The sequence below is a fragment of the Molossus molossus genome, unplaced genomic scaffold (genome assembly GCF_014108415.1).
Source record: "Molossus molossus isolate mMolMol1 unplaced genomic scaffold, mMolMol1.p scaffold_m16_p_30, whole genome shotgun sequence".
In the NCBI taxonomy this organism is placed as follows: domain Eukaryota; kingdom Metazoa; phylum Chordata; class Mammalia; order Chiroptera; family Molossidae; genus Molossus; species Molossus molossus.
In genome coordinates, this window is record NW_023425367.1 from 2,323,898 (window position 1) to 2,349,904 (window position 26,007).

General features: G+C 34.3%; 1 protein-coding gene across 14 annotated transcripts in view; it reads right to left on the minus strand.

Moving 5' to 3' along the window:
• Positions 1-1,498: 1,498 nt before the first annotated feature.
• LOC118643107 (zinc finger X-chromosomal protein-like) overlaps positions 1,499-26,007 on the minus strand; it is a 53,490-nt gene continuing 28,981 nt past the window's right edge. For 13 of the 14 annotated variants that reach the window (XM_036281011.1, XM_036281000.1, XM_036281004.1 and 10 more), the window contains 6 exons: positions 24,714-25,283; positions 5,488-5,637; positions 5,118-5,258; positions 4,605-4,763; positions 3,986-4,126; positions 1,571-2,754 (listed from right to left, as the gene is read on the minus strand). In XM_036281011.1, the coding sequence (XP_036136904.1) occupies positions 1,571-2,754; positions 3,986-4,126; positions 4,605-4,763; positions 5,118-5,258; positions 5,488-5,637; positions 24,714-25,266 (2,328 nt within the window). In that variant the 5' untranslated portion in view covers positions 25,267-25,283. Of the gene's footprint in view, positions 2,755-3,985; positions 4,127-4,604; positions 4,764-5,117; positions 5,259-5,487; positions 5,638-24,713; positions 25,284-26,007 lie in introns of all 14 variants that reach the window. The other variant, XM_036281010.1, reaches the window with a different exon arrangement.

The following is a 26,007-nucleotide window of genomic DNA, read 5'->3' on the forward strand; positions in this document are numbered from 1 at the left end:
TAGCAAGAGTAGAAGGAAGCACCATAATGAAGTTGCATGGTAGCTATCACTGGAAATTTTTAATCTTCCACAATGTGCCATAGACAATTTAAGTAAACTAAAAAGTATTTTTATTTGAAAATTTGTATTCATAAAATCAAATTCTAATTTAATGTCTGAATTAATTTTATATCTATATTTATGACTCACTGACCATTTAAATGTCAACTCTCAATAAAAAAAGAACTGTGACTTGGTGATTCCAAATAAAACCTGACATTTCATTATGTACATCTTTATCTTAAAAACAAACAAAAAACAAAATAAACCCACACAAGTAGAATGTTAAAATCTTTGCATCTCTGCTGTTAAAAATCGCAGGCAGAACTAGTAAAGTATAAATTAGCACCCATTCTCTGGTACATGAAACCATTGCTTTCTAACTCCTTTCATTGTAAAGACACCTTTTTTCATAGCTTTTGAGTAAGAACCAAGAAGTTTATGTCTGAATAGTCATCCACTTTTTAAAAAAACAAAATCAAGTTATGAAGCTGAAATTGTAAGAATACATTCTATTTAGAAATACCTTAACTTGTTTTTCAATTACCAAAGTATTTTTTTTTTAAATTACCTTGAGTCTTTAAAAATACTAATGTCTTTATTCCCCTTGTTATGCTTCAGCTGAATTTTAATCTCTCTGAATAGTAGCAAGATTGTAAAATGTTCTGTACATCCCTGGATCTTTCTGTTTATTGTACATTTAATAGCTTTCACTATAAACTTAAATTTAGAATTGTGTATATACATATGTAAAATAAGCAACATAGAAGCATATATAAAATTATAACACATTTATACATCCAGTTGCAAAAAATCCTTTGAGCCACAATTTACCTCAAAAATCAGTTCACAGTAAGTCTCATATGAACTCAACCATTCCAAAACAGGAATAATCAAAACCTTTCAATAACAATTTCTAAAAGTGTGTTGTACTGGTAAGATGTAAACACTGAAAAGGAAGTAGACGAAAGCGTATTTTGTCTTTTCGAAAAAACAAAAATTAAATACAAACCTACCGAAGTTCTCATAAGAAAAATTTCATTGTCATGTGGTCTAAAAATACTGATAAGAAAATGACTTTTATATTATAATTAGACCTGACAGTAGTAGTATCTCCCATTCCTATCAGCAGATATTTCCACTGAACATAAAAAATTCATGGAGCAAACTCAAAATGATCAATTTTAGAGTTACCAATCTTATGCATTTTCATCTTTAAGTAGTCTTAGAAGAGTACCATCAAGGTGAATAAAGTAAATAGTTAAATACTAAAAATTCTAAGACATAAAAATAGAATCAGGGATTATTTAAATAAAAGCAACCTGATTGTTGCTACTTTACTCTCATTAAACAAACTAAATAGGATACAGAACACCCTATGTAATTAAATGTAAAAAATCAACAAAAACCAATACTCCATTTGTACACAGTATAAATCAATGTACAGTACTGTATGTGAACGGGACTGATTGGCTTTAAAATAAATTTTCTGCTTTGAGGCCAGCATCCACAAATGTCTGTAGAAGCATTGTCAGGGCAGGTCCACTTCTTTATGATGCCGCATTATGTGCTGGTTCTTTTCCGAAGGTCTCCGGAACCCTTTCTTACAGTACTCACAACGGTGAGGGTAGTCTTTCGTATGTATGGAAATAACATGTCGTTTAAAGCCTGAGGCATCTGTAGTGCTATACTCACAGTATTCACACTGATACACTTTCCTGCCACTGTGTGTCTTCATATGCTTTTTAAGCTCATTCTGTTGCCTAAATCCCTTTCTACATCTCTTACACCTAAATGAAAGGTCTTTTGTGTGAACCGAGAGAATATGGCGACTTAGAACAAATGGATCTGCAATCTTAAAGTCACAGTGTCTACACTGGTGCATTTTTTTACCCTTGTGGGCAGCCACGTGTTTCTTGAGTTCTGAAGGCCTATGAAAGCCTTTATCACACATGTCACACTTGTGGGGGTAGTCCTTCGTGTGCACTGAAATTATGTGTCGTTTCAAATCACTCGAGTTTGAACTCTTGTGGTCGCAATGCAAACACTGGTGTGTTTTGCTTTCTTGGTGAGTAAGAGCATGTTGCTGCACCTCTTTGGTATCTGAGAAATTCAGAAGACATATGTCACACTTGAATGGCATCTCTTTACTATGCTTAGTTTTTACATGCGTTTTCAAGTTAGAAGAGTCTGCAGACCTATATTCGCAATGTTGGCATTGGTATGGCTTCTCTCCAGTATGGATTCGCATGTGCTTTTTGAGCTCTGATGGATGACGAAAACCTTTACCACACTCTACGCAAATATGAGGAAAGTTCTTGCTGTGGACTGCCAAAAGGTGGCGATTCAATAACCCTTGTTCAGCTGTTTCATAGTCACAAAATTTACACTTATGAACTTTATTGGCTCCTTTTTCCTTATGCACCATTTTGTGAGTAAACAAAGCCCCAGCATGAGAGAAATGCTTCCCACATTCATCGCACTCGATGGCTTTCTCTGTCTTGCTGGTCAGCTTGTGGCTTTCCAGGTGGTTGTGTAAATTTATCTTCTTGTTGGTAGTGTAATCACAGTCAGTACAGTGGTATTTCTTTTTGGCAAGGTGTTCAGGATGATTTTTCATGTGTCTTTTCAAAAAACCTCTGGACTTAAATTTTTTCCCACAAATCATGCAAGGATAGACAGTTAAGGGATGTCCATCAGGGCCAATTATTATTGCTAAGAAAAGAAAAAAAAGGCTCATGAGAGATTAAAACAAGTTCTGCTTTGATTTCTTCAAGAATATAAAGTGTATACTTGAAACATTATGACAAGCACTACTAAATTAGATTAACATTACTTTATTATGGCAACAAAAGAGATATAGCAACCTCATAATAAAGAGAATCTGTTCCAGAAACTTCATTCAGTATAACTGTACCAATCTCACTCCCAGGTAAAAATAAAGTACCAATTTAATTTAGGTATGTACCGTAAATGATTCATAAAAATACAGCTCAAAATTACAACTCTGTTTATTCCAAGACAAATTTATACTACCTTAAAATTCAACCACAACTATCCTGGCCAGTTTTGCTCAGTGGTTAGAGCATTGGCAGCATTGAAGGGTAATAGGTTCTATCTCCAGTCCTGGTTGGGGTGCATGAGAGAAGCAACCAATCAATCTTTCTTTTTTTTCTTTTTAATATATTTTTCTTTATTAATTTTAGAGAGGAAGGAAGAGGGAGAGAGAGTAGAAACACTGATGAGAGAGAACACTGACTGGCTACCCTCCTGCATGCCCCCCACTAGGGACTGAGCCCACAACCTGGGCATGTGCCCTGACCAGGAATTGAACTGCGACCTCTTGGTGCATGGGTCGACGCTCAACCACTGAGCCAAATTGGCTGGTCAAGATGTCTCTCTTTCACATAGATGTTTTTCTTTTTTTCTCTCCCATCCTCTTCCCTTCCACTCTATCTAAAAATCAATAGAAAAATATCTTCCAGTGGCAAATTAACCAAAAAAAAAGTTCAACCACAACTCTAAAGAACATTTTAATATGCAAATTAGTCTACCAGACAATGAAAGAAATATGCCCCCCAAAATAACCAAAGTATCTGTCTTATTCCTCTGTAAATGATGCCTGATTTATGCTGAGAACAACAGATTATTTATATTTATTCACTGAAAATTAACATCATATTTTAGAAACTTTTCATTTCTACTAAAATAATCTGAGATTTTAATTTTTTCCTGAATCTCTAATCCAAAAACAATTTCTTTTTTATCCAAGGAAATCATTCATGAATATCACCAAGTTCTTAAAATTATATTTGCTAATTCAATACTCAAAAGCTACATATGGCCTAACAGCTAAAACGCCATCACAGTACCTTTGTGGATACATAATTAGTTTCATCTGAGAGCTCACAAAGCACACTGTGCTGTGGAACTCGTGTGCCCTCACCTGTTTGGTACTGCCTGGAATCAGGTCTTCTCCTTTTCTTTGGTTTTTGTTTAGCCAGTCTGCCAAGTCCAGCAGACTCATCTATGTGCAAGAGGGCACTTGCAGTGCCATTCCGGTTTTCAATTCCATCAGAATTATTACCTAACAATGTGCATTAAAAAACATAATTATACAGTATTCTTTAATTATAAAGAATTAGGAAATCTTTATTAACTACAGGAATGAAAAGCCATGATACTCATGAATGACGAAAATTCCCTATCTAGTTAATAAGTTTTATAGGCATATTTATTTATAAGATTCTAGAAAATATGTAACTTTCAAATCTAGCATAACATACTTCATTGTGACTCAAAATTATAAAGTCTTGGTCCAGCTATATTCAAGATAAAAAATTTCAGGCTGAAAGCCTATACACCCTTACAGAAAATAGACATGAAGGAAATTCTTATTAAAGTTAAAGAAAAAAAACATAAAACTACATAAGCTTCCTTTACTTTTCTTTAAATCACTGAACTGGTACTTCAAATTTCCGAAACCTATGCTATGCTATAAAAACAATTTTTCAAAAATAATTTATGTTTAAGAACCATGAACTATTTTAGCTGCTGTCACTTACCATAAGCTGCTGCCCATGCTATTGGCATGAAAGTCTTTATTTCATTGTCATCAATTTGCTGTTCATGCACAGCAGCAGCAGCTGCTGCTGCTGCAACAGCAGCATCTTCTTCTCCCACAATCACTTCCATATAAACTTCATCAGCAATTTCTGCAACATCTAAGTAGTAAAGTAACAGAACGCTTTGGGACCAGGTTTATAAGACACCAAACATGATTTGTTATTTGAATTCAGTTAATAGACAAAGACAAAAAGGTTCAAATGTTACATATCTAGAACATTATTTTCATAAAGTAAAAATAGTCTTTACATTGTTGAATGAATCATTCCTTGTTCTGCCTTCAACATAATTTCTTTTTCAAGTAAAATTCTAAGCATACTTTAAGAGTAGCTGATTTTCTTTGGAATATGGCATACAGAATATGAAATATGCCTACAATAGTACTGCATTTCTTCAAATATGCATTTTCAACTAAAAGCACACAGAAACATATAAACAGGCCATCTACTTACTTAAATCTTCACCTTCTTGCTGAGAGTCATTGACAGTCATATAAACCATCTTTTCCCTTGGCACACGAATACTGCTATTCTGGTCAAGTAGTTCCCCACAATCATTCTCAGGCTCACTCTCCACAATGTCTACAGTGCCACCTACCAGGAAAGAGGACAGCTCCAAGAATTTATGTGAAAACTTAATTTCACCTGTTTCACTTTAAAAAATCATTAGCTCTTCTAACACTTGTTTTACATTAGCATATTGAAAATGTTTTAAAACTCATCTTAAAAAATATATATATAAATGTTTTCGTCTAAACCACCCCAAAGCAATCTGGTTGACGTGTTTGATTAAGATATTAAAATACTGAGAGCTTCCTCTTACCTAAGTCATCCTCTCCAGGATCAGCTTTAAAAATGTATACTTTAATAACTTCAGGACAAGTGCCATCCACTTTACAAGAACTGATTTCCGACTCTGTGTCCATAGCCATTACAGAGGCATCATTCTGTTCTATTTTGCCAGTATCATCCACTAAAAATTGGGAAAATAAATAAATAAATAAATAAATAATATCAGATACTTAAATAAAATATTACCATTTTCTAAAGTCCTTTCTACAAATATAATCTTTAGCATAACATATGAAACTGGATGATTTAAAAAGTAGAAGAAAAAATGAATACATTTTGAGGCTTCTAAAAGTGGGAGGAGATAGTAAGGTAAAAATATATTTTTCTTAAAGCAAACACCTGGTAACCTTAAAAACGAACAAAAATAATGAAACAACATACCTTATGCAAGGATATAATTATATCCATTAGTTATAAGCATTATTATATTCTTGAACATCTTAGGAATATCCTAGTAGCAAAATCAGCAAACACTGGTCTTATTTTATTATTACTACTTAATGTTCACTGCTCCTTAATAATATATTTTCTTATCCATTTCTATTAAAATTGTAAATTTTTTTAAATATCAAAATATTTTCAGAAAGATACACTGCAATGGTGAACATAAATTCTACTAAGAAACTGTTTAAACATAAAACTACACATACACACAACACATGATTTCACAAAAATAGTGAGTATAGCTCAGCAGTTAGAGCATTGCCACATGAACCAAAAGTTGTGGGTTCGATTCCTGGTCAAGGGCACATACCTCACTCAGTTGTAGGTTCAATCCCCAGCCCCCAACACAGTCATGCAGGAGGCAACCAATCAATGTGTCTCTCTCATATTGATGTTTCTCTCTCTCTCTCCCACTCCCTTCCTATCTTAAAAAAATATATATATCCTCATGTGAGGATTAAAAAAAAGTCTGTGTCTCTGCTGATAAATGCAGTCAATGTATATTTAAACATCCTTACATACCTTAATGAAGGTTGACTATTTTATGTTTGGGGGGGGGGAAATATCTACCTTTTCTTACCAATAAATGCACGCATTGAGTCCGACCAGCTCAGATTCAGAGAATACAGAACATTTCGTATTTTAAACTTAATCCAAGTAGCAAAAGAAAGAGTGTGGCATTACATTTAAGATTTGGAAAATTAACAAAAGTAAAAAACAGTGTGCAAAAGAAACAAAGTTTGGATGGGAATAAACAGCAAAAATAAAATATCCACAAAATGCAACCTTTCCATTCACTGCTATCCTCTTATGGTCATCCAATGGAACAAAATAAAGTTTAATGAAGAGTAATGAGCCCTGGCTCGTTCGGCTCAGCGGTTAGAGGGTTGGCCTGCAGACCAATGAGCCATGGATTTGATTCTGGTAAAGGGCATTTACCTGGGTTGCAGTTCATCCCCAGCCCTGGTCGTGGTCATGAGGGAGGCAACCAGTCGATGTGTCCCTCTCACATCGATATTTCTCTTTGTCTCCCTCCATCCCACTCTGTCTGAAGACAAATAAAAAAATATCCTCGGGTGAGAATTAAAAAAAAAGGAGTAATGAAACAATTTAACGCACCACAAAAATTAGATTTACTAATGTTGAGTACATCAGACAAAGAGTTAAGAATGTTCTTTGTGCTCTACACACAATTGGCCTGACAGAGCAAAAGATCAGTAACACATAGTGGAAAAAAACAACCAAAGATAAGAAAAGACGATTGATTTACTTTATTTTTAATACACTCAAACCTTTTCATTTCCTTTACAGTTTCGTTTCTTATGTTCCCTCGAGAACAGGTGTATTTTGTTATCCTTTTGGTTGTACATTTGTTCAATTTAACAAAAAATCACAACTATAAATCAGACCTTGGGCTAGGTAGAATTTAAAAATATAAAAAATCATGAACTTAATAAGTTTATAATACAGTAGAAAGACAGATAATTCAGATGATTATTTTTAAATGTGATAATACTAATAATATAGCTAACATTTACTGATTACTACAAGTACTACTTATACTACTATGTCTATGAGAAAGGTGTTAAACTATTGCCAACACTGTATACAGCAGACCAAACTGAAGTTTATAAAAGTTGAATGAATGACTTATCTGAGGTTTTGTGACCTCAGATAACAATCAACTTTTGGTATCTTAAGAATGTATATAAGGCCATCAGTGTGGCTCAGCGGATTGTGCATTGTCCCATGGAATGAGAAGTCCCGTTTGATTCTTGCTCAGGGCACATGCCCTGGTTGCTGGCTCTATCCCCATTATGAGGCAACTGATTGATGTTTCTCTCTCCCAAAAATGTCTCTCTCTCTCCAAAAATATCAATGAAAACATATAAAAAAAATAATAATAATGTATATCCTTTTATGAGATTTAAGTTGTTGAAGGCAATAAATCGATGGTTTCCATAAGTAGAGATCAGATGAATATGTTCATGATTGAAGCACAACTCAGCTAAGCCAGTGGTAATAATTTTGACCACTATTTAATTCTGTCTTAAATTCTTGCTTATGAACAAAGAATTTAGATTTTTACATCTTTAAAATACTTCTGAAAATTCTTCATATTTAATGAGATCAAAAATTGCAATTGTCGAAATCAACATTCTTATGTAAAATTACACAAAACATTGAAATAAATTTAGGATTTCAAAAGCCAACATTAAAAAGTGAAAATAGCCCTGGCCAGTTTGGCTCAGCGGTTAGAGCATCGGCCTGTGGTCCAGAGAAACCGGGGTTCGTTTCCCGCTAAGGACACATACCTCAGTTGCAGTTTGTACCCAGCCCTGGTTGGTCATGTGGTTGGCAGCCACTGTGTGTCCCTTTCATGTTGATGTTTCTTTCTCTGTCTCTGTCTCTCTCCCCCCCTCCCATGCTATCTGAACAAAAATGGAAAATTGTCCTCAGGTGAGGATAAAAAAAAAAAGAAAATACATTTTATCTAATTTACTTTCTTATCAGTAATCAAGACCAACCCTATGCTACATAAATTACTTGCAAAAAATTATTTTTAAACATCTCCTAAAATCTTTCTTACAGACAAAAACAGTAACACAAAACATGTGCAAAGTTAAGAAGAAACACATGCATTGGCTTATAGTAACACAAATGTTCATAATAAAGTGTTTTTAATAAATGCTATACAGGGTTAGACTAAATGAAAATTCTAAGGTATACATTTCTTTAAGAAGTTTATTTTTAGAAAGAAGCTATAATCAGAATGGATTGCAAGATGAAGAAGATTGTTCAATTTATAAAAATATGCATGTTCATGGTCTACATGAGTAATAAAAAAAGAGAGTTGGTGAATTGTGAATAGTTGGGTCAAGATCTCAGATAGAAAAGAAAAAAGGTTAAACTAGGAGAAAAGATAAAATATTCCTCAAGGGAAAAACACTATTTCTTTTGAAACCTTAGTAATATTGATATTTAATTTCTGTCGATATGATATTTTGAGGGAGAGGGTTGGACAAGAGCTTGGAATACAAAAAGTAGGAAGAAATCCTGACTGCTGGCTTCAACTACATAGTATACACAAAAGGCAAAGACTCTGGTAAACAGTAAGAGAATGACAGATTGGGTTAGTCACTTAAGAAGTGAGGACATTGAGCAGATATAAAAAAGCTTAATCATACCGAGGTTCTAGGAGCTTAGCAAGGTAAATTCTTTACAATGAATAAATTTGTAAATGCATACATTTGTAAATACATTACCTTCCCTAAAACCTGACTATAACTATCTAAATTATTTTTATATCTAAAATATTTTGTCTATGGTTTTTAAATATACTTTATGAAAATAAATAGGCATCATGTCTGTAATTCTGGTGTGATGTGTATATAGTGTGTTTTTCAAAGCTAAATTTTTTAAAAACATATTCAGCTAACTGAGGTATTTTGCTAAAGCTGGCATTGAAATGTTAAACTGAGATGGCATTACAGGATGAAGATCTCAGCAAATAAGAGAATCAGGAATAAATCTTTAACGTGTTTAGAAACTAATCTCTGAGGAGTTTGATACTCTATGATGATAAAGTTGGCCTCCTTTGGCAAATCTGTTAACAGTGACTTTAAACAAGGACTGAAAAATAAGTGTTACATCTATACACTAGATGTTCTTAGCAATCTCTGTAGGTAACCATAAAATAAAATTCCTAAGGAATAGAAAATCTAATAATTTTACAGCTTGCAAAATGTCACATATTACATATAGTCTGTAAAAGATCTTTATGGTTACTTCTGTTTTTAAACTATGTAATAAAAACACACAGAAATACAACATCTACCCAGAAAAGAAAAGCTATTCTATTACTAAAGAAAAGCACAATTCACCTTAAAATTTTAACCTTGAAAAGGTGTCCTAGTAATTCAACAAGTAAAATTATTTAAACATGATTATTATCAAAGAGGCTTTAGGTATCATGCAACCATGAACATTCTCACTGATTTTAAAATTGCCATTAAAAATTAAAATTTAAAACCAGACCAAAATAAAAGCCTGAATGAAACCGAGTCACCAGATAATGTAATTTCTGCACAACTGCCTTTTTAAAAAATGCAGTACCAAAGAACTAGAGCTTTTAGAGTAAGGCCTATCTCCAAATAAAGAAAATGTAATTTCTAAAAATTGAGATTGCTTCTAATATCTATCTTTTGCGTGGCATTTCACACTTTAGCACTTCAAACATTTTATACTTCTGAATACCTTGTATCACTTTTCCCAGAGAAAGAAATTAAAGCTTTGGATGGTATATGACATACAAGTAAGTGAGTGCCTACGGAAGAGTTTAGGGGAGAAAATGAGAAAGATATCTGTCTTTAGTACTCTATTTCACTTTCATCTGTTACCTCACTTCTCTAAGCTTCTAGAGAAAACTCACTAAAATTTTGCAAGAGAAAAGGATGATATACTGGATTTGCACAGAAACTACACTAATTTAACCTCATGTAAACACAAAAATCTTATTATTCTCAGTGTCCCTACTAAATTATATGACTTTCTTCTCCATTTATTTAAACTGTTTAATCTCTTAAGATTGGATTGTTGTTAGTTCATCAATCACTACACATCCAAGGAACATAACAAATGTCTATTTGGTTTCCTTCTCCCCAGGTTTCCCACCAAATACCACTTGTCACTGCTATAATCAAATTTCCTGAAACAAAGATCCAGTCAGTCACCTTACCCATACTTCTTTTCCTACCATATAAAACAGAAATCATCCTAGCAACTGCCCAAACTGCCTTCTGCTATTAGTCTTCTTTTCCAACACACCTACCCCCATCAAAATATCCAGATGCCTGATATTCAGCAAGTCTTCACTCCTTTATACTTCCACTTCACTTTTTTAAAAGACTATAGTTCTGGCCGGTTTGGCACAGTGGTTAGAGCGCTGGCACATAGACTGACAGGTCATGGATTCAAATCCTGGTCAACATCGCATATACCTGGGTTGCAGGTTCCACCCCCAACTCAACCAGGTTAAGTGCAAGGGACCACCAACCAATGTGTCCCTCTCACACTGATATTGCTCTCTCTCTGTTCTTCCCTCCCTTCCACTCCAAAAATCAATGAAAAATATCCTCAGGTGAGGATTTAAAAAAACAAAATAAAACACTACATTTGTAGATCTACTGTATGCAAATCCAATGACCTGGAACTATCAATAAAATTTAAAGTCTATTCTAATATTTCTCTCTCTCCCTCTCTCTCTCTCTATATATATATGTGTGTGTGTGTGTGTGTGTGTGTGTATATATATATATATATGTGTATGTGTGTAAAATAATTGAAAAAATATATTAACTGTTGTAAATAAAAATCATAGTGTTATTTCATTTTATTTTAAAACAAATACAACAACAAAACCAGTTTAATTACAAGGTTGATCATTCTAATATTTCGTTGCATGTTCTTCCAATTCCTACTGTCATCTCTCATTTTATCATACTTGGAGAGCCACAATCCTATTTAAGGCAAATTTTTACACCTGTATGTATCTAACTAAATCTGCATTAAGAAAAAAAAATGCCCACATTAATGGCCCATTTTTAATACTTGAAAATACTCTATTTGACATTTTTATCCATAAACCTCCAACACCAGCTACTAGGCTGATTTATTTCCCTGGGAGTAACCGAAACATCATAAAAGATAATCCACCAAATTTCACTCTACTTGCCTGACAACTAAATTCACAAATTTTGTCTTCACTGAATGTTTCCACACACAAATTGTGCTCCCTGTAAATTTAAAACTAATCACCCTGCTTAAGCACAAAATAATACCTTCTCTACTTTTGGCAATTATCTTACCAAATAATACCTTCTCTACTTTTGGCAATTATCCTACACTACCACTTATCTAACATCCTCTGTACAAATATTGTATCAACAAACAAGCTTTTTCTCTCTACTCACAAGGTTCAAAACTATCTTCTCTTGAATTCCCCCATCTCCCACAAGCTACTGCTTCATTTCTCCAATTCTTCTCATTCCACTTACCCTAAATTCTCTTCAGTAGGCTTTTTGCCCATGACTTCACCAAAAGTATTCACCAACATCAATCACAGCCAATTCTCAGGACACATTTAACTTGCCCTAGCAACAGCACCTGACAGATGTTCACTGTCCTCTGTGGTTCACTTTCCTCACTTGGTTTCTGTAACCCAACCCATTAGCTCCCTTTTACTTCACTGGCCATGCCTCTTCATTCCTTTGCCACTGCTTCTTTTCCCCTACCACTTAAAAGTAGCAAACCTCAGAGTATAATCCTCGGTCTTCTTTCCTTTATCTATAATCAATTATACCCCTATGTGAAGGCAGTCAAGATGAAAGGAATGTTCATCTATTTTATTTTATTTATTATGGATCCCAGGGAGTCTACAACATTGCTAGGCATATAGAAACAATGCAACATTCATTTGTTAAATGTTTAAGCACTGATGTTCAAGTCACTTATGAATCCAAGACAAACAGATTTTAAAATACATGCCTATATAAGCAAAAATATGAAAATAATGAGTTTGGAATAATATTTGAAAGACATAGCATCACCTTATCTCAAACACTTTATAGTTAATATTTTGTAAATACTTTTTGTTATGTAATCTTAATGTGCTATTTGGTATAATTCAAAATTAATTTTAAAAATTACTATCAGTTATTTTACCCATTTATTCATTCTTGCATCCTTTCTATTGTTCTGTTTCCTCTAATAATTACTCATGTGTAATTATTAAAATTCTGGATAACCTGTGAATGACTTAAATGTAAATTAGCCTTTAATCTGTTCTGAGGTAGCAAACAAACTTCATTATTTACACCATTTGCTGAGGTGACCATTCTTTTCTCCACTGACATATCTTCATAGCCATGTAAAAAATCAGTTGACCACAGACAGATGAATTTGTTTCTGGGCTCTAGATCCTATTCTACTGAAGAACATGTCTATCCTTAATCGTCGGCAAGAGTAAGCTGGCTGGGCATAAATGTTTAGCTATAGTTTCATCCTAATTTTTACACATTGTTGTACTACCTTATGATATTGTGTATTTTGATGTGACTGACATATCCTTCAAGTTCACTAACATAATTGTGCTTATGAGTTGTTTTATCACTCTGTCAATTTCTTAGCACAATGAACTGCCTCAGATAATTCATTATTCTTTTTTAATATTGAGGTAAAATTTACATTCTATAATTTACCTGTTTACAGTGTGTGAAGTATATTTCAGTAGTTTTTAGAAAATTTACAGTTGTGCATCAATCTCCAGCTACTTCCAGAGTATTTCCATCGCCCCAAAAAGATAACTCTGTATTAAGTTAACCCTTTCCACAATCTCTCCCAGTAAAAGATTAGGCAACCACTACTCTATATTTTATTTACAGATATACCACCCTTCTAGGCATTTTACATATTGCTAACACTTCCAAAGTTCATCTATGTTGTAGCATTTACCAGTGCTTCATTTATTTTTATGGCCAAATAATAGTCCACTATATGGTAATACAACATTTTTAAAAACTAATTCATCAACTGATGAGCACTAGGGTTGTTTCCACTTTTTGGCTATTAGAATTAATAATGCTATTATTAGGATTAATAATGCCCTGGCCAGTTTGGGCTGTTAAAACTCAGCTGTTAAAAGTGTCAGCCTGCCAACTGATCAGTTGCAGATTCAATTCTGGTCAAGGGCATGTACCTCAGTTGTAGTTCATCTGGCTCTGGTAGGGATCATGAAGGAGCAGCCAATAGATGTGTCTTTCTCACATCAGTTATTTCTCTCTCTCTCTCCCTCTGTTTCACTCTATCTGAAGATAAACAAACAAAAAAATATCCTCAGGTAAGGATTAAAAAATAATAAAAACAAACAAACAATGCTATGAACATCTGTGCAAATACTGTTGTGTCAAATTATGTTTTCAACTCTCTGGGGCATGTTCTTAGGAGAATGGGTCAAAAGGCAATTCTATGTTTAACTTTTTGAAGAATTGCCCAATTTGCCCTGGCCAGTTTGGTTCAGCGGTTAGAGCGTCGGTCTGCGGTCCGGAGAGACCCGGGTTCAGTTTCCGCTATGGGCATGTACTTCGGTTGCAGTTTGTCCCCGGCCCTGGTTGGTCGTGCGGGTGGCAGCCACTCGATGTGTCCCTTCACGTCGATGTTTCTGTCTCTCCCTTCCTCTCTCTCCCTCCCACTCTATCTGTACAAAAAAATGGAAAAATATCCTCGGGTGAGGATTTAAAAAAAAAAAAAAAAAAGAATTGCCCAATTTTTCTGAAGTGACTACACAATTTTCTGTTCCTGCCAGCAATTTGTAAGGGTTCCAAAGTCTCTTTCTTGCCAGTTTTCCTTTTTTAAAAATCCCATTTCACTGTGTGTGAAGCCATATCTCATTATAGTTTTGATTTACATTCCCCTATTAACTAATGATATTGTACATCTTTTATGGGCTTCCTTGCTATTTTGGAAAAATGCTCAAGTTCTTTGCTGATCATTAAATTGTGTTGTTTGCCTTTTTATTGCTTTGTTGTAGTTCTTTGTATATTATTTCTCAGATTCTTAGATAGAAGCTTTACAAATATATTCTCTCCCATTAAGTTACCTTTCCATTTTCCTGACAGTATCTCTGAAGCAAAAACATTTTCAAATGTGGTGAAGTTATATGCATCTTTTTTCCTTTTGTTCCTTGGACTTTTGGTACCCTATCTTAAAAATCACTGTATAATCCTACTTCAACAATACTTCAGCTATGTTTTATTCTGAACTTTAGAATTTTAGTTCCCACATATCAGTCTTTGATTTGTTTTGAGGTAGTAAACAAACTTCATTATTTACACCACTTGCTGAGGTGACCATTCTTTTCTCCAGACATATCTTGATAGCCATGTGAAAAATCAGATGACGACAGACAAATAATCTGTTTCTGTGCTCTAGATCCTATTCTACTTGTCTATCCTTCAGCCAATAGTGCACCCTAAATCACTGCAGCATTTTTGTTCAGCTGGGAATACTTTGATATCCCCTTCACTTTTTAAGCTTTAGGTGGACATAGAATTCTTCGTGACATTTTGAATTCCTTCAATATTTTGAATATATCACTTCATTGTCTTCTCATCTCTCCTGTTATCTAATGAGCAGCTATTTTTAAGGAAGGATCACTTCTATGATGTCACTTCTGTGTGACTTGATTTCAAGGTTTTCTTTTTGTCTTTTGACAATTTAACTAGTTCTCTAAATTTCTAAGCAGATATGTGTAGATGAATACTGCTTGGCAAATTTGCAAACTTTTCAGTTGTTACTTCTTGAAAATTTATTTATTTAGTTATTTTCCTTGAAACAGTCTTTCGGCCCATTTCCTTCTTTCCTTTCCGTCGGGGACCATGTATGATGGTATTTTTCACAGTGTTCCATAAATTAATGCACCTACATTCATTTTCCTCACTCCTTTTCCAGTCTCAAACTGGGTATTATCTAATGTACCCTCAAGTTCACTGATTCTTTTGCCTGATCAAACCTACTTTTACACTCCTCTGATGAAATTTTTATTTCACTTAAAAAGTCCAAATATTTATTTAATTCTTTTAAAATTTATTAATAATTTTTTGTTTTGAAACATCATAATTTCCTTTGTCTACATGTGGTTTATTTTAGTTCTTTAAAAAAATTTTAAAACTTAACCAAAGTAAAGAACCTATTTGCAAAAAACTACAGGACACTGAAAAAAGAAATACAGGAAAATATAAAAAAGTGGAAGCACATACCCTGTTCACGGATTGGAACAATTAACATCAGTAAAATGTCCATATTACTCAAAGCAATTTATAGATTTAATGCAATCCCCATCAAAATACCAACAACATATTTCATGGAACTAGAACAAATACTTCAAAAGTTCATATGGATGCAACAAGAACATGCAAAGACATTTGAACACATGGAAGCTAAATAGCATGTTATTAAATAATGAATAGGTTACTGAGGAGATTAAAAAAAAAATCAAAAACTTCCTAGAAACTAATGAAAATGAAGACATAACAACACAAAATCTATGGGATGCGGCAAAAGCAGTTCTGAGAGGGAAGTTCATAGCAATAAAAGCCTACCTCAAGAGAAAAGAAAAATTTCTCATCGTCTAACCTCACAACTTAAAGAATCAGAAAGCAAACTATAAGAAAACCCCAGAACAAGTACAAGGAAGGAAATAGTAAAGATCAGAGCAGAAATAAATGACATAAAGACCAAAAAAACAAACAAAAAACAAAAAACAATTCAAAGGATCAATGAAGCAAAGAGCTGATTTTTCTAAAAGGTAGAAAAGATTGATGGACCCTTAGCTAGACTCACCAAGAAACAAAGAGAGAACCCAAATGCACAAAATCAGAAATGAAAGAGGAGAAGTAACAACTGACACCATAGAAATACAAAAGATTGTTAACAACTACTATGAACAATTATATGGCAACAAATTCCACAATCTAAGCGAAATGGACAAATTTCTAGAAACATATAGTCTCCCAAAACTGAACCAGAAAGAGATAGAAAACTTGAACAGACAAATAACAACAGATGTAATCAAGACACTCCCAGCAAACAAAAGCCCAGGCCCCGATGGCTTCACGGGAGGAGTTTTACCAAACATTCAAAGAACTAACATCCATTCTCCTCAAACTATTTCAAAAAATTCAACAAGAAGAAAGACTTCCAAACTCGTTTTATGAAGCCAGCATAATTCTAATTCCAAAACCAGAAAAAGACACAACAAAGAAAGAACACTACAGGCCAATATCCCTGATGAACATAGATGCCAAAATCCTGAACAAAATACTAACAAATCAGATCCAGTAATACACCAAAAAAATTATTCACCATGACCAAGTGGGATTAATCCCAAGGATGCAAGGCTGGTACAATATTCACAAATCAATAAATGTGATACACCACATAAATAAAATGAAGAATAAAAACCACACAATCACATCAATAGATGCCGAAAAAGCCTTTGACAAAATACAGCATCCATTTCTGATCAAAACACTCAGCAATATAAGAATAGAGGGATCATATCTTGACATAATAAAGGCATATATGAAAGACCCACAGCCAACATCATACTCAATGAGCTAAAACTAAAAGCATTTCCCTTAAGAACAGAAACAAGGCAAGGATGCCCACTTTCACCACGCTTATTTAACATAGTACTGGAAGCCTTAGCCACAGCAATCAAACAGGAAGAAAGAATAAAAGGGGTCCAAATTGTAAAGAAGAAAGTGAAACTGTCATTATTTGCAGATGACATGATACTATACATAGAAAACCCCAAAGACTCCATGAAAAATTTACTAGACTTAAATGAATTTGAAAAAGTAGCAGGATACAAAATTAACATCAAGAAATCGATGGCATTCTTATACACCAATGATGAACTCACGGAAAGAGAAACTCAGAAAACAATCCCATTTACCACTGCAACAAAAAATTAAGATAACTAGGAATAAACTTAACCAAAGAAATAAAGGACCTATTCGCAAAAACCTACTGGGCAATGAAAAAAAAATAGAGAAAGATACAAAAAAGTGGAAGCACATAACCTGTTCATGGATTGAAGAATTAAAATCATTAAAATGTCCACACTACCCAAAGCAATCTGTAGATTCAATGCAATCCCCATCAAAATACCAACGGCATACTTCACAGAATTAGAACAAATACTTCAAAAGTTCACATGGAACCAAAAAAAACCATGAATAGCCACAGCAATCTTGAAAAAGAAGAACAAAGTCGGAGGGATCACATTACCAGATTTCAGGTTATATTACAAAGCCACAGTAATCAAAACAGCCTGGTACTGGCACAAGAACAGGCATATAGACAAATGGAACAGAAGAGAGAACCCAGAAATTACCCAGGGCAATATTCTCAATTAATATTTGAAAAAGGTGGCAAAAGCATACAGTGGAGTAAGGATAGCCTCTTTAATAAATGGTGTTAGGAAAACTGGACAGCTACATGCAAAAAAAAAATGAAACTAGACAATCAACTAACACCCTACACAAGAATAAACTCAAAATGGATAAAAGACTGAAATGTGACACATGAATCCATAAAAACTCTAGAAGAAACTGTAGACAACAGAATTTCAGACATCATACGCAGAATGTTCACTGATACATTACCTAAGGCAACAGAAACAAAGGAGAAAATGAACACATGGGACTACATCAAACTAAAAAGCTTCTGCACAGCAAAAGATACAACCATCAAAACAGAAAGGCTACCCAGTGTATGGGAGAACATCATTGCCAATATTTCAGATAAGGGGTTAATTTCCAATATATAGAGAGTGCTCACAGAACTCAACAAAAGGAAGATAAAGAACCCAAATAAAAAATGGGCAGAGGAACTAAACAGACACCTCTCCAAACAGGAGATACAAATGGCTAAGAGATTTATGAAGAAATGCTCAATATCACTAATCATCAGAGAGATGCAAATTAAACCAACAATGAGGTATATCACCTCACACCTGTCAGAATGGCTGCCATTAACAAATCATCAAAGTACAAGTGTTGGAGAGAATGTGGAGAAAAGGGGCTGTAGTGCACTGCAGGTGGGAATGCAGACTGGTGCAGCCACTATGAAAAACAATATGCTGTTTCCTCAAAAAATTAAAAATTGATCTCCCATTTGACCCAGTGATCCCACTTCTAGGAATATACCCTACGAAGCATAAAACACCAATCAGAAAGAATATATGTACCCCCATGTTTGTAGCAGCACTATTTACAATAGCTAAGATCTGGAAACAGTCCAAGGGTCCGTCAGTAGACAAATAGATCAAAAAGCTGTGGTACATATACACAATGGAGTACTATGCAGCTGTAAGAAAGATAGATCTCGCTCTCCCCCTGGCCGGTTTGGCTCAGCGGTTAGAGCGTCGGCCTGCGGTCCAGAGAGACCTGGGTTCAGTTCCTGCTAAGGGCACATACCTCGGTTGCAGTTAGTCTCCGGCCCTGGTCAGTTGTGCGGGTGGCAGCCATTCGATGTGTTCCTTTCACATCGATGTTTCTCTCTCTCTCTGTTCCTCTCTCCCCCTCCCACTCTACCTGAACAAAAAATGGAAAAATGTCCTCGGTCGAGGATAAAAAGAAAAGAAAAAGAAAGATCTCTTATCCTTTGAGACTACATGGAGGGACCTGGAAAGTATTATCCTAAGCGAAACAAGCCAAATAGAGAAAGACAAGTATCATATGATCTCACTTATTTGTAGAATATAATGAACATAACATTCTGAGGAATGGGATAGTCCCAGAAATGAGGAAGTGGGGTATAGACTGACAATCCCCAGAAGAGGGGGTGGTGGGTGAGAGATAAACCACAGAACTTATATGCATGTATGCATAACAATGGACACGGACAACAAAGCTGGGGACAGGGCAGGGAGGGAAGGGGAGGAAGGGAATCAGTGGGGGAAAAAGAAGAAACATCTGTAACAAAAATAAATAAATAAATAAGTTTATATGGAACCAAAAAGACCCCGAATAGCCACAGTAATCTTGAAAATGGACAAAGTAGGTGAGATCACAATGTACTGCCATTTTACCCAGTGATCCCACTTCTAGGAATTTATCTTAAGAAGCCTGAAACACCAATCAGAAAGAATGTATGGCCTAGCTGGTGTAGCTCAGTAGCTGAGCGTCAACCTATGCACCAAGAGGTCACTGGTTCAATTCCCTGTCAGGACCCATGACCAAGTCGTGGGCCAAATTCCCAGTGGGGAGCATGCAGAAGGCAGCCAATCAATGTTCTCTCTCATTGATGTTTTTATCTCTCCCCCTGTCTTCCTCTCCTAAAATCAATAAAAATATATATATATTTAAAAAAAAGAAAGAAAGAATGTATGTACCCCCATGTTCACAGCAGCACTATTTATAATAGCTAAGATCTGGAAACAGCCCAAGTGTCCATCAGTAGACAAATAGATAAAAAAGCTGTGGTACATATACACAACGCAGATGAAAGAAAGTAAAAGATCTTTTATCCTTTGAGACGACATGGAGGGACCTGAAAAGTATTATCCTAAGTGAAACAAGACACAGAGAAAGACAACTATCATATGATCTCACTTATCTATGGAATATAATGAACATAACATTGTGAGTAACAGGGTAGACCCAGAAATAGGGAAGTAGGGTACAGACTGACAACCCTCAGAAGAAGAGGGGCTGGGGGGAGGAAAGAGATCAACCACAGAACTTATATGCATGTATGCATAACCAATGGACACGGAAAACAAACCCAGGGATGGGGTGGGGTGGGGTGGGGTAGGGTGGGGAGAAGAGTGTCAATGGAAAAGAAAGGAGAAACATCTATAACAAAAATAAATTAATGAAAATAATAATTTAAAAAAGTTAAAGTACATAATTTTTTTTTTTTTTTTTAATTTTTAAAGTTACTTTAAAATCTTTATTAGTAAGTTCACTGTCTTGGGATTCCTCAGGATGAGTTTCATTTATTGTACTTTTTCTGTGTTTGAACCATGAGATCTTGTCTTTGTATGCCTCATCATTTTTGTTGAAAATTGATTTTCAAATACACAGTGGCAATGCTTAAAATAATTTTCTCCTATTTCCATGGTTTGGTGCTTGTTGTGTAGTAACTTTTATGAACCTATTCCATAGTTTGTATTGTGTCTGTGTGGCCACTAAAGAATCTAAGTGGTCACTATTGACTGGACTGAGTTTTCCATACAACCAGGAATTCTTCTGATTCTGTCAAGAAGCTCTGTGGACACGTTAAAACACATCTTTAACATTTAGTCAGGCAATTTATACTCCATAATGGCTTCTACTTCCTGCATGCGTAAAACTTCTAGGTTAATTAAAGGTTCATTCAGGCCTTGCCCAGTTTCTCTCTATCATGGGCATATCCTTTGCTTTCCACATTCAAGAGTCCCAGGTATATGTCCCAGCTTTTCAAAACTCCCCATAGATATCTCATTCAAAGATTTTTCTAAGCTTTATGGATATTACACCTAATGTTTGGCCTAATTGTATCTACTGTCTTAGTTATCAATGATGTTCAATAATTTTCTCTAATCTTTCTTGAAAACTCCAGAGAAAATGCTGCTCACTAGCAAGCTCAGAATCTCCATAAAAATAAAGATAGCCTGGCCCTCGCTGGTTTGGGTCAGCGGTTAGAGCATCAGCCAACAGGCCAAAGATCCCTGGATTCAGTTCCTGGTCAAGAGCATGTACCTCTGTTGCCGGTTCAATCCCCAGCCCAGTTGGAGTCATGCAGGAGGCAACCAACTGATGTGTCCCTCACACATCAATGCTTCTTTCCCTCCTTTCTTTTCTCCCACTCTATCTAAAAAAATTAATAAAAAAATATTCTGAGTGATTTTTTTTTTTTAATGTATGCCAAAAATGGAGTTGGCCTTACACACAGTTCTTCAAGGAATCATTATAGACTGGCCAAATAATGACAATTCTCTTGAAATAAACTTTAAAGGAGCTCTGACAACTTTCTGCCCTCTTGGTACCAGGTTCTTGATTTACCACACAAAAAAAGTGGATGTTGACTTTTAAGGTTAATTTGCACAACTCTGGGGGAGTGAATGTGAACACTGCAAGTTTAAAAGACCACCAAATTTAAATGCTGTTACCAAGATTTAGCCTTTTTTCTTGAATAAACAACTTCCTATAATGTTAAAAGTTAGTTTCTGAAAGTAGTGTTCTGATTTCGCATATATAGAAGAGAATTTTAATAATTGTTCCTCATAACTTTGTCATGTTAGTTGTTTTCTGCATGTTGGTTTTATCTCCTGTTTCTGTCTCTCATATCTTTCTCCATAATCATGTTTATGTCTTTCAACCATTTCACTTTGCAACTAGTAAAGTCTGATCACAAGAGCCTTGATTATAATCAATTTCATTATTGTTGCTGCTATAGTAGTTTTTACTTTGATAATGTTTTTATTTCTCTTCAGTTTTTATTCTGTACTCTAAGTTTAACTTCCTTCTCCTTTCATTGCCATGTATTATCACCTGTGAAAATATGTATCTACTGCAATACAGTCTAAATACTTTTCAGTCATAAAGAAAACTTTTTGTCTGATGAATAAAAATATCTTTCTAAATTTTATCAGAACATATTTTTAAAAATTGATCAAGATATCTGTGCTAAAACATTCTTATTTAATCTTCAGAAGTGTTTCCTTTATTTACATTTACTGTTAAAATTCCAAAATTATCTCGTTTTACCAGTTAACCCATCCCCCAAAATCTGGAGAGACTTCAAATGGGAATTTACATATGTATCCAATTAGCTATAAAGAAATAAATACATACATTAAAATATAAAATATGCAATATATCTTATCATCTCCTCTATTCCAAAAACTACTAGATGCAACAAATAAACCATAAATTGTACTGATCCTTAGAGTCTGTGTATCAGATATGATGGTATGGCCTTCATTTATAAATCAAACACTGAACCACTTTTTATTAAATATTCATTAGAACCAAAGTCATAATTAACTAGAAGCTAAAAATAAGCCGACTAATCAAAACACCTAAACTAGATGGCCCTGTAGGAGGCTTGATGTCCATGGAATTTCAATTATCAAGTTAATGTATTTGTTAATTCAACAAATACTATTTTATACCAAGTACACATAGTTTGATGGGTCAGATTCTGTCCTCAAACAAGACATAATCAATATAAAGCAATAACAGTATCTAGACCGTAAGATTGTACATATGGCAGTTATACTGTAACAATGAACATGTGTGTCCAAATACACTACAATAGCATTAAAAATGAACTATTTTTGTCATTTTAAGTAAGATCTTTGAAGGGAAGAAGTTTACCAATATGGACTCTATAACAACTATTAGGTATATATATATAAATCCAATGAATTACTAAAATTTCTTAAGACAACAGGAATGATTCTTAGATCTATATATGTTGAATAAAAAGTCACAGAAACTGAGGTACTTCCATTTCTTATGCTATGGAAAACATTAAGATTGATGCAATAATAGCTTCTTCATTTTCTCTATTGTACATAAATCAGATCAAGGCCATACTTTCTGTATCTAGCCTCTACCTGCCAACCCTAAGAGGCCAACTCCAAACCTCCTCCCCAAAGAGGATTTTATATTAGAGAAATTATTTTTTTCCTAGAATAACAGGATACCAAGAAAGCTGTTATCACTCCATAAAATCATCTTATTAAAAAATTATATTTTAATATATATTACCCATTAAAATTAAATCTTAATTCATTATGATAAATGCTACCCTGACCCTTCTTTCAAACCTAGTTATAAGCTCTAGGTCAAAAACTGTAAATTATTATTATGTTTAGTAATACTCAACACTTTATCTAGAACAAGGTCATAACAGAGGAAAAAAGATCAATGAATGTTTATTAAATCAGTACAATCAGGCTCTTGAGTTATAATGCAAGTTCAGTTAGATACAGAAAATTAGCATTATCATAATGCTGGGCCATGATGGCATACTTGATCACATTAAAGGTAAATAAATGTCTGCTCTCTGCCCCAAAATTTCTATAATAGCTTTGCTGTGTTATGCTCAAAGACGCAAGAAAAAACACACTTGCACGCAGTATTAAGAGGAATACTCTGAAATCTGCACTACAAAACTTGATTCCAAAAACTAGTAGTCCTATGAGTTGATAATTTAGGATTACCAAGTTATTTAAATCATGAGATAGGTGACAGGAGCAACAAACAAACTGAAATCCCAGTAATGTAAAGAACGTATCTAGCCCAGCCGGTGTGGCTCAGTGGTTGAGAATCAACCCATGCACCAAGAGGTCGCTGGTTTGATTCTCGGTCAGAGCACATGCCCAGGTTGTGGGCTGAATCCCCAGTGGGGGACATGCAGAAGGAAGCCAAATGATTGTTCTCTCTCATCAATGTTTCTATCTCTCTCTCCCTCTCCCTCTAAAATCAATAAAGAAAAAAAAATTTAAAAAAAAAGAACGTATCTAAAAATGGTTGTTTGAAGGATTAGAGACACCTACTGGGATTTACTAACAGAAAACTATTATAACCTCTGCTACTTAAGCAAAATTCTATTTATGTCCCAACTGTAAAGTCATGAAAGCTAGCATGCTCTAAGAAGGAACAAACACAGTATATAACTATTTATATTAAGTTTTTAATCGATCTGAAATCTATATAGTTGTTTATGATCTTGCAGATGACTATTTTATTTGAAGATATTAAAATAATATAATTATAAAGCCAATAGTGACTTTCTTTTTAAATGATTGTTATTTTGAAAGAAAAAAAGAAATTGTGGAAGAAAGATAGTGAAGAATTGACTGTATAATGAAGACAATTTTTTTCCCAAGTTGAAATCCTTTCAAGTTTCAGATTAGGTAGCTCAAAGCCTATTCACATCTTTCATGATTTCTATCCTTTTCACCTTTTATCTTTCTAATCATTTACTCTATCCTTATATAGTAATAATTCTTTACTTTGTACCATTTCACTTTTCTTAACTATGACTAATCTTATAGGAGTCAGACTAAAAGAACAATGCTCACAGTCTTGTGTGATTTATCTTAATTTTAAGTCATGGAAATATCACACAGATGTAACAAGAAAAAACAGCCTTCAAAAATACCTTTAACATTTACTATATCCCAAGACTTACAGGAAATCATAAGGTAGTCCTCACAGTTGCTTTTATCACCATCGTGCTGGTCCACAGGGATCCCGTTGGCATCTATGACTGCTTCAGAGGCACAATCTGCTACCAATACTTCTTCTGAAACTACATCAGTTGTCAGAGGATCAGTCACGATTTCTGCGTCTACTACACTATCATGAACAACGTGTTCAATATGTCCAATGTCAGACACATGTATAGATTCACTTGTCAAGACGTGTTCTGGCATAGACATTGAGGCTGAAGCAATGTCGGAAGCTAAAACATCATCTGGGACTGTGCAATGTGCTAAAGAAACTTCTTCGGTTACATCTGAATAAAGCACTTGCTCAGGAATGATGACATTTTCAGATATATCTGCTTCTTCTAAGATATCTGAGCACTGAACATCCTCAATAACAACATCCTCAATAACATCTTGAATTACAACTGAGTCTGGGTCATCAGGAACAAAGTTATGTACAGTTATATCTGAATCCACAACATCTGAAACAAAAACAGTTTCTTGAACTTCCACAACAATCTGATCACCATCCATGTGTGTAGCATCAGTTCCTTAAAAAAACAAAAATTAAAATGACATATTTCAGGTAGGCATGCACGACTATCTAAAATAATGTAAATGTTGTTTAATTTGCACCCAGAAAATAGGCTAGATCTTGTTTTCTCAAACATTAAAATATATTAAAGAAAAAGCGAGTCTACTTTCGACTCATAAAAGATATAGAAATTTTAAACACCAGAACTGTTTTTTACTCAATCCTAATCAATAGTGGTAAATGCAACTGATAAAGGCAAAATTGTGGAACAGTTACAGGAAATTATTCATGAAAATAATTTTTAGAACATCAACGTAAAAAGTCCCCAGGCAACTAAAATAAAATCTTAAGGGATAATAAAAATTAACCAAATAACAAATTTAAAAAAAAATTTAAATCATTTTCCTTCATATTTGTTTTGTTTTCTTTTACCCAAACTCTTTCAACATGTTTCCTTCTTTTCATCACACAGAATTATTTTCTTTCCTTTTTTTCTTTTAGCCTTTATAATCTTACCATTCTATCATAGAATATATTATAACAGTATCCTCCATCTATGACTGGAAATTTAGAAATTACGCTCCGAACTTGGGATATACAATGATTTGGGCATAAATATGACTGGAAATATATGTTATCCTCTGAAATTAGCATACTAAAGAACTAGAACATAAATTAAAATAGTAAGGCCACAATTAAAGAGGAAAGAAGTACAAATGGTTAGGAGCTCTATAGATAAA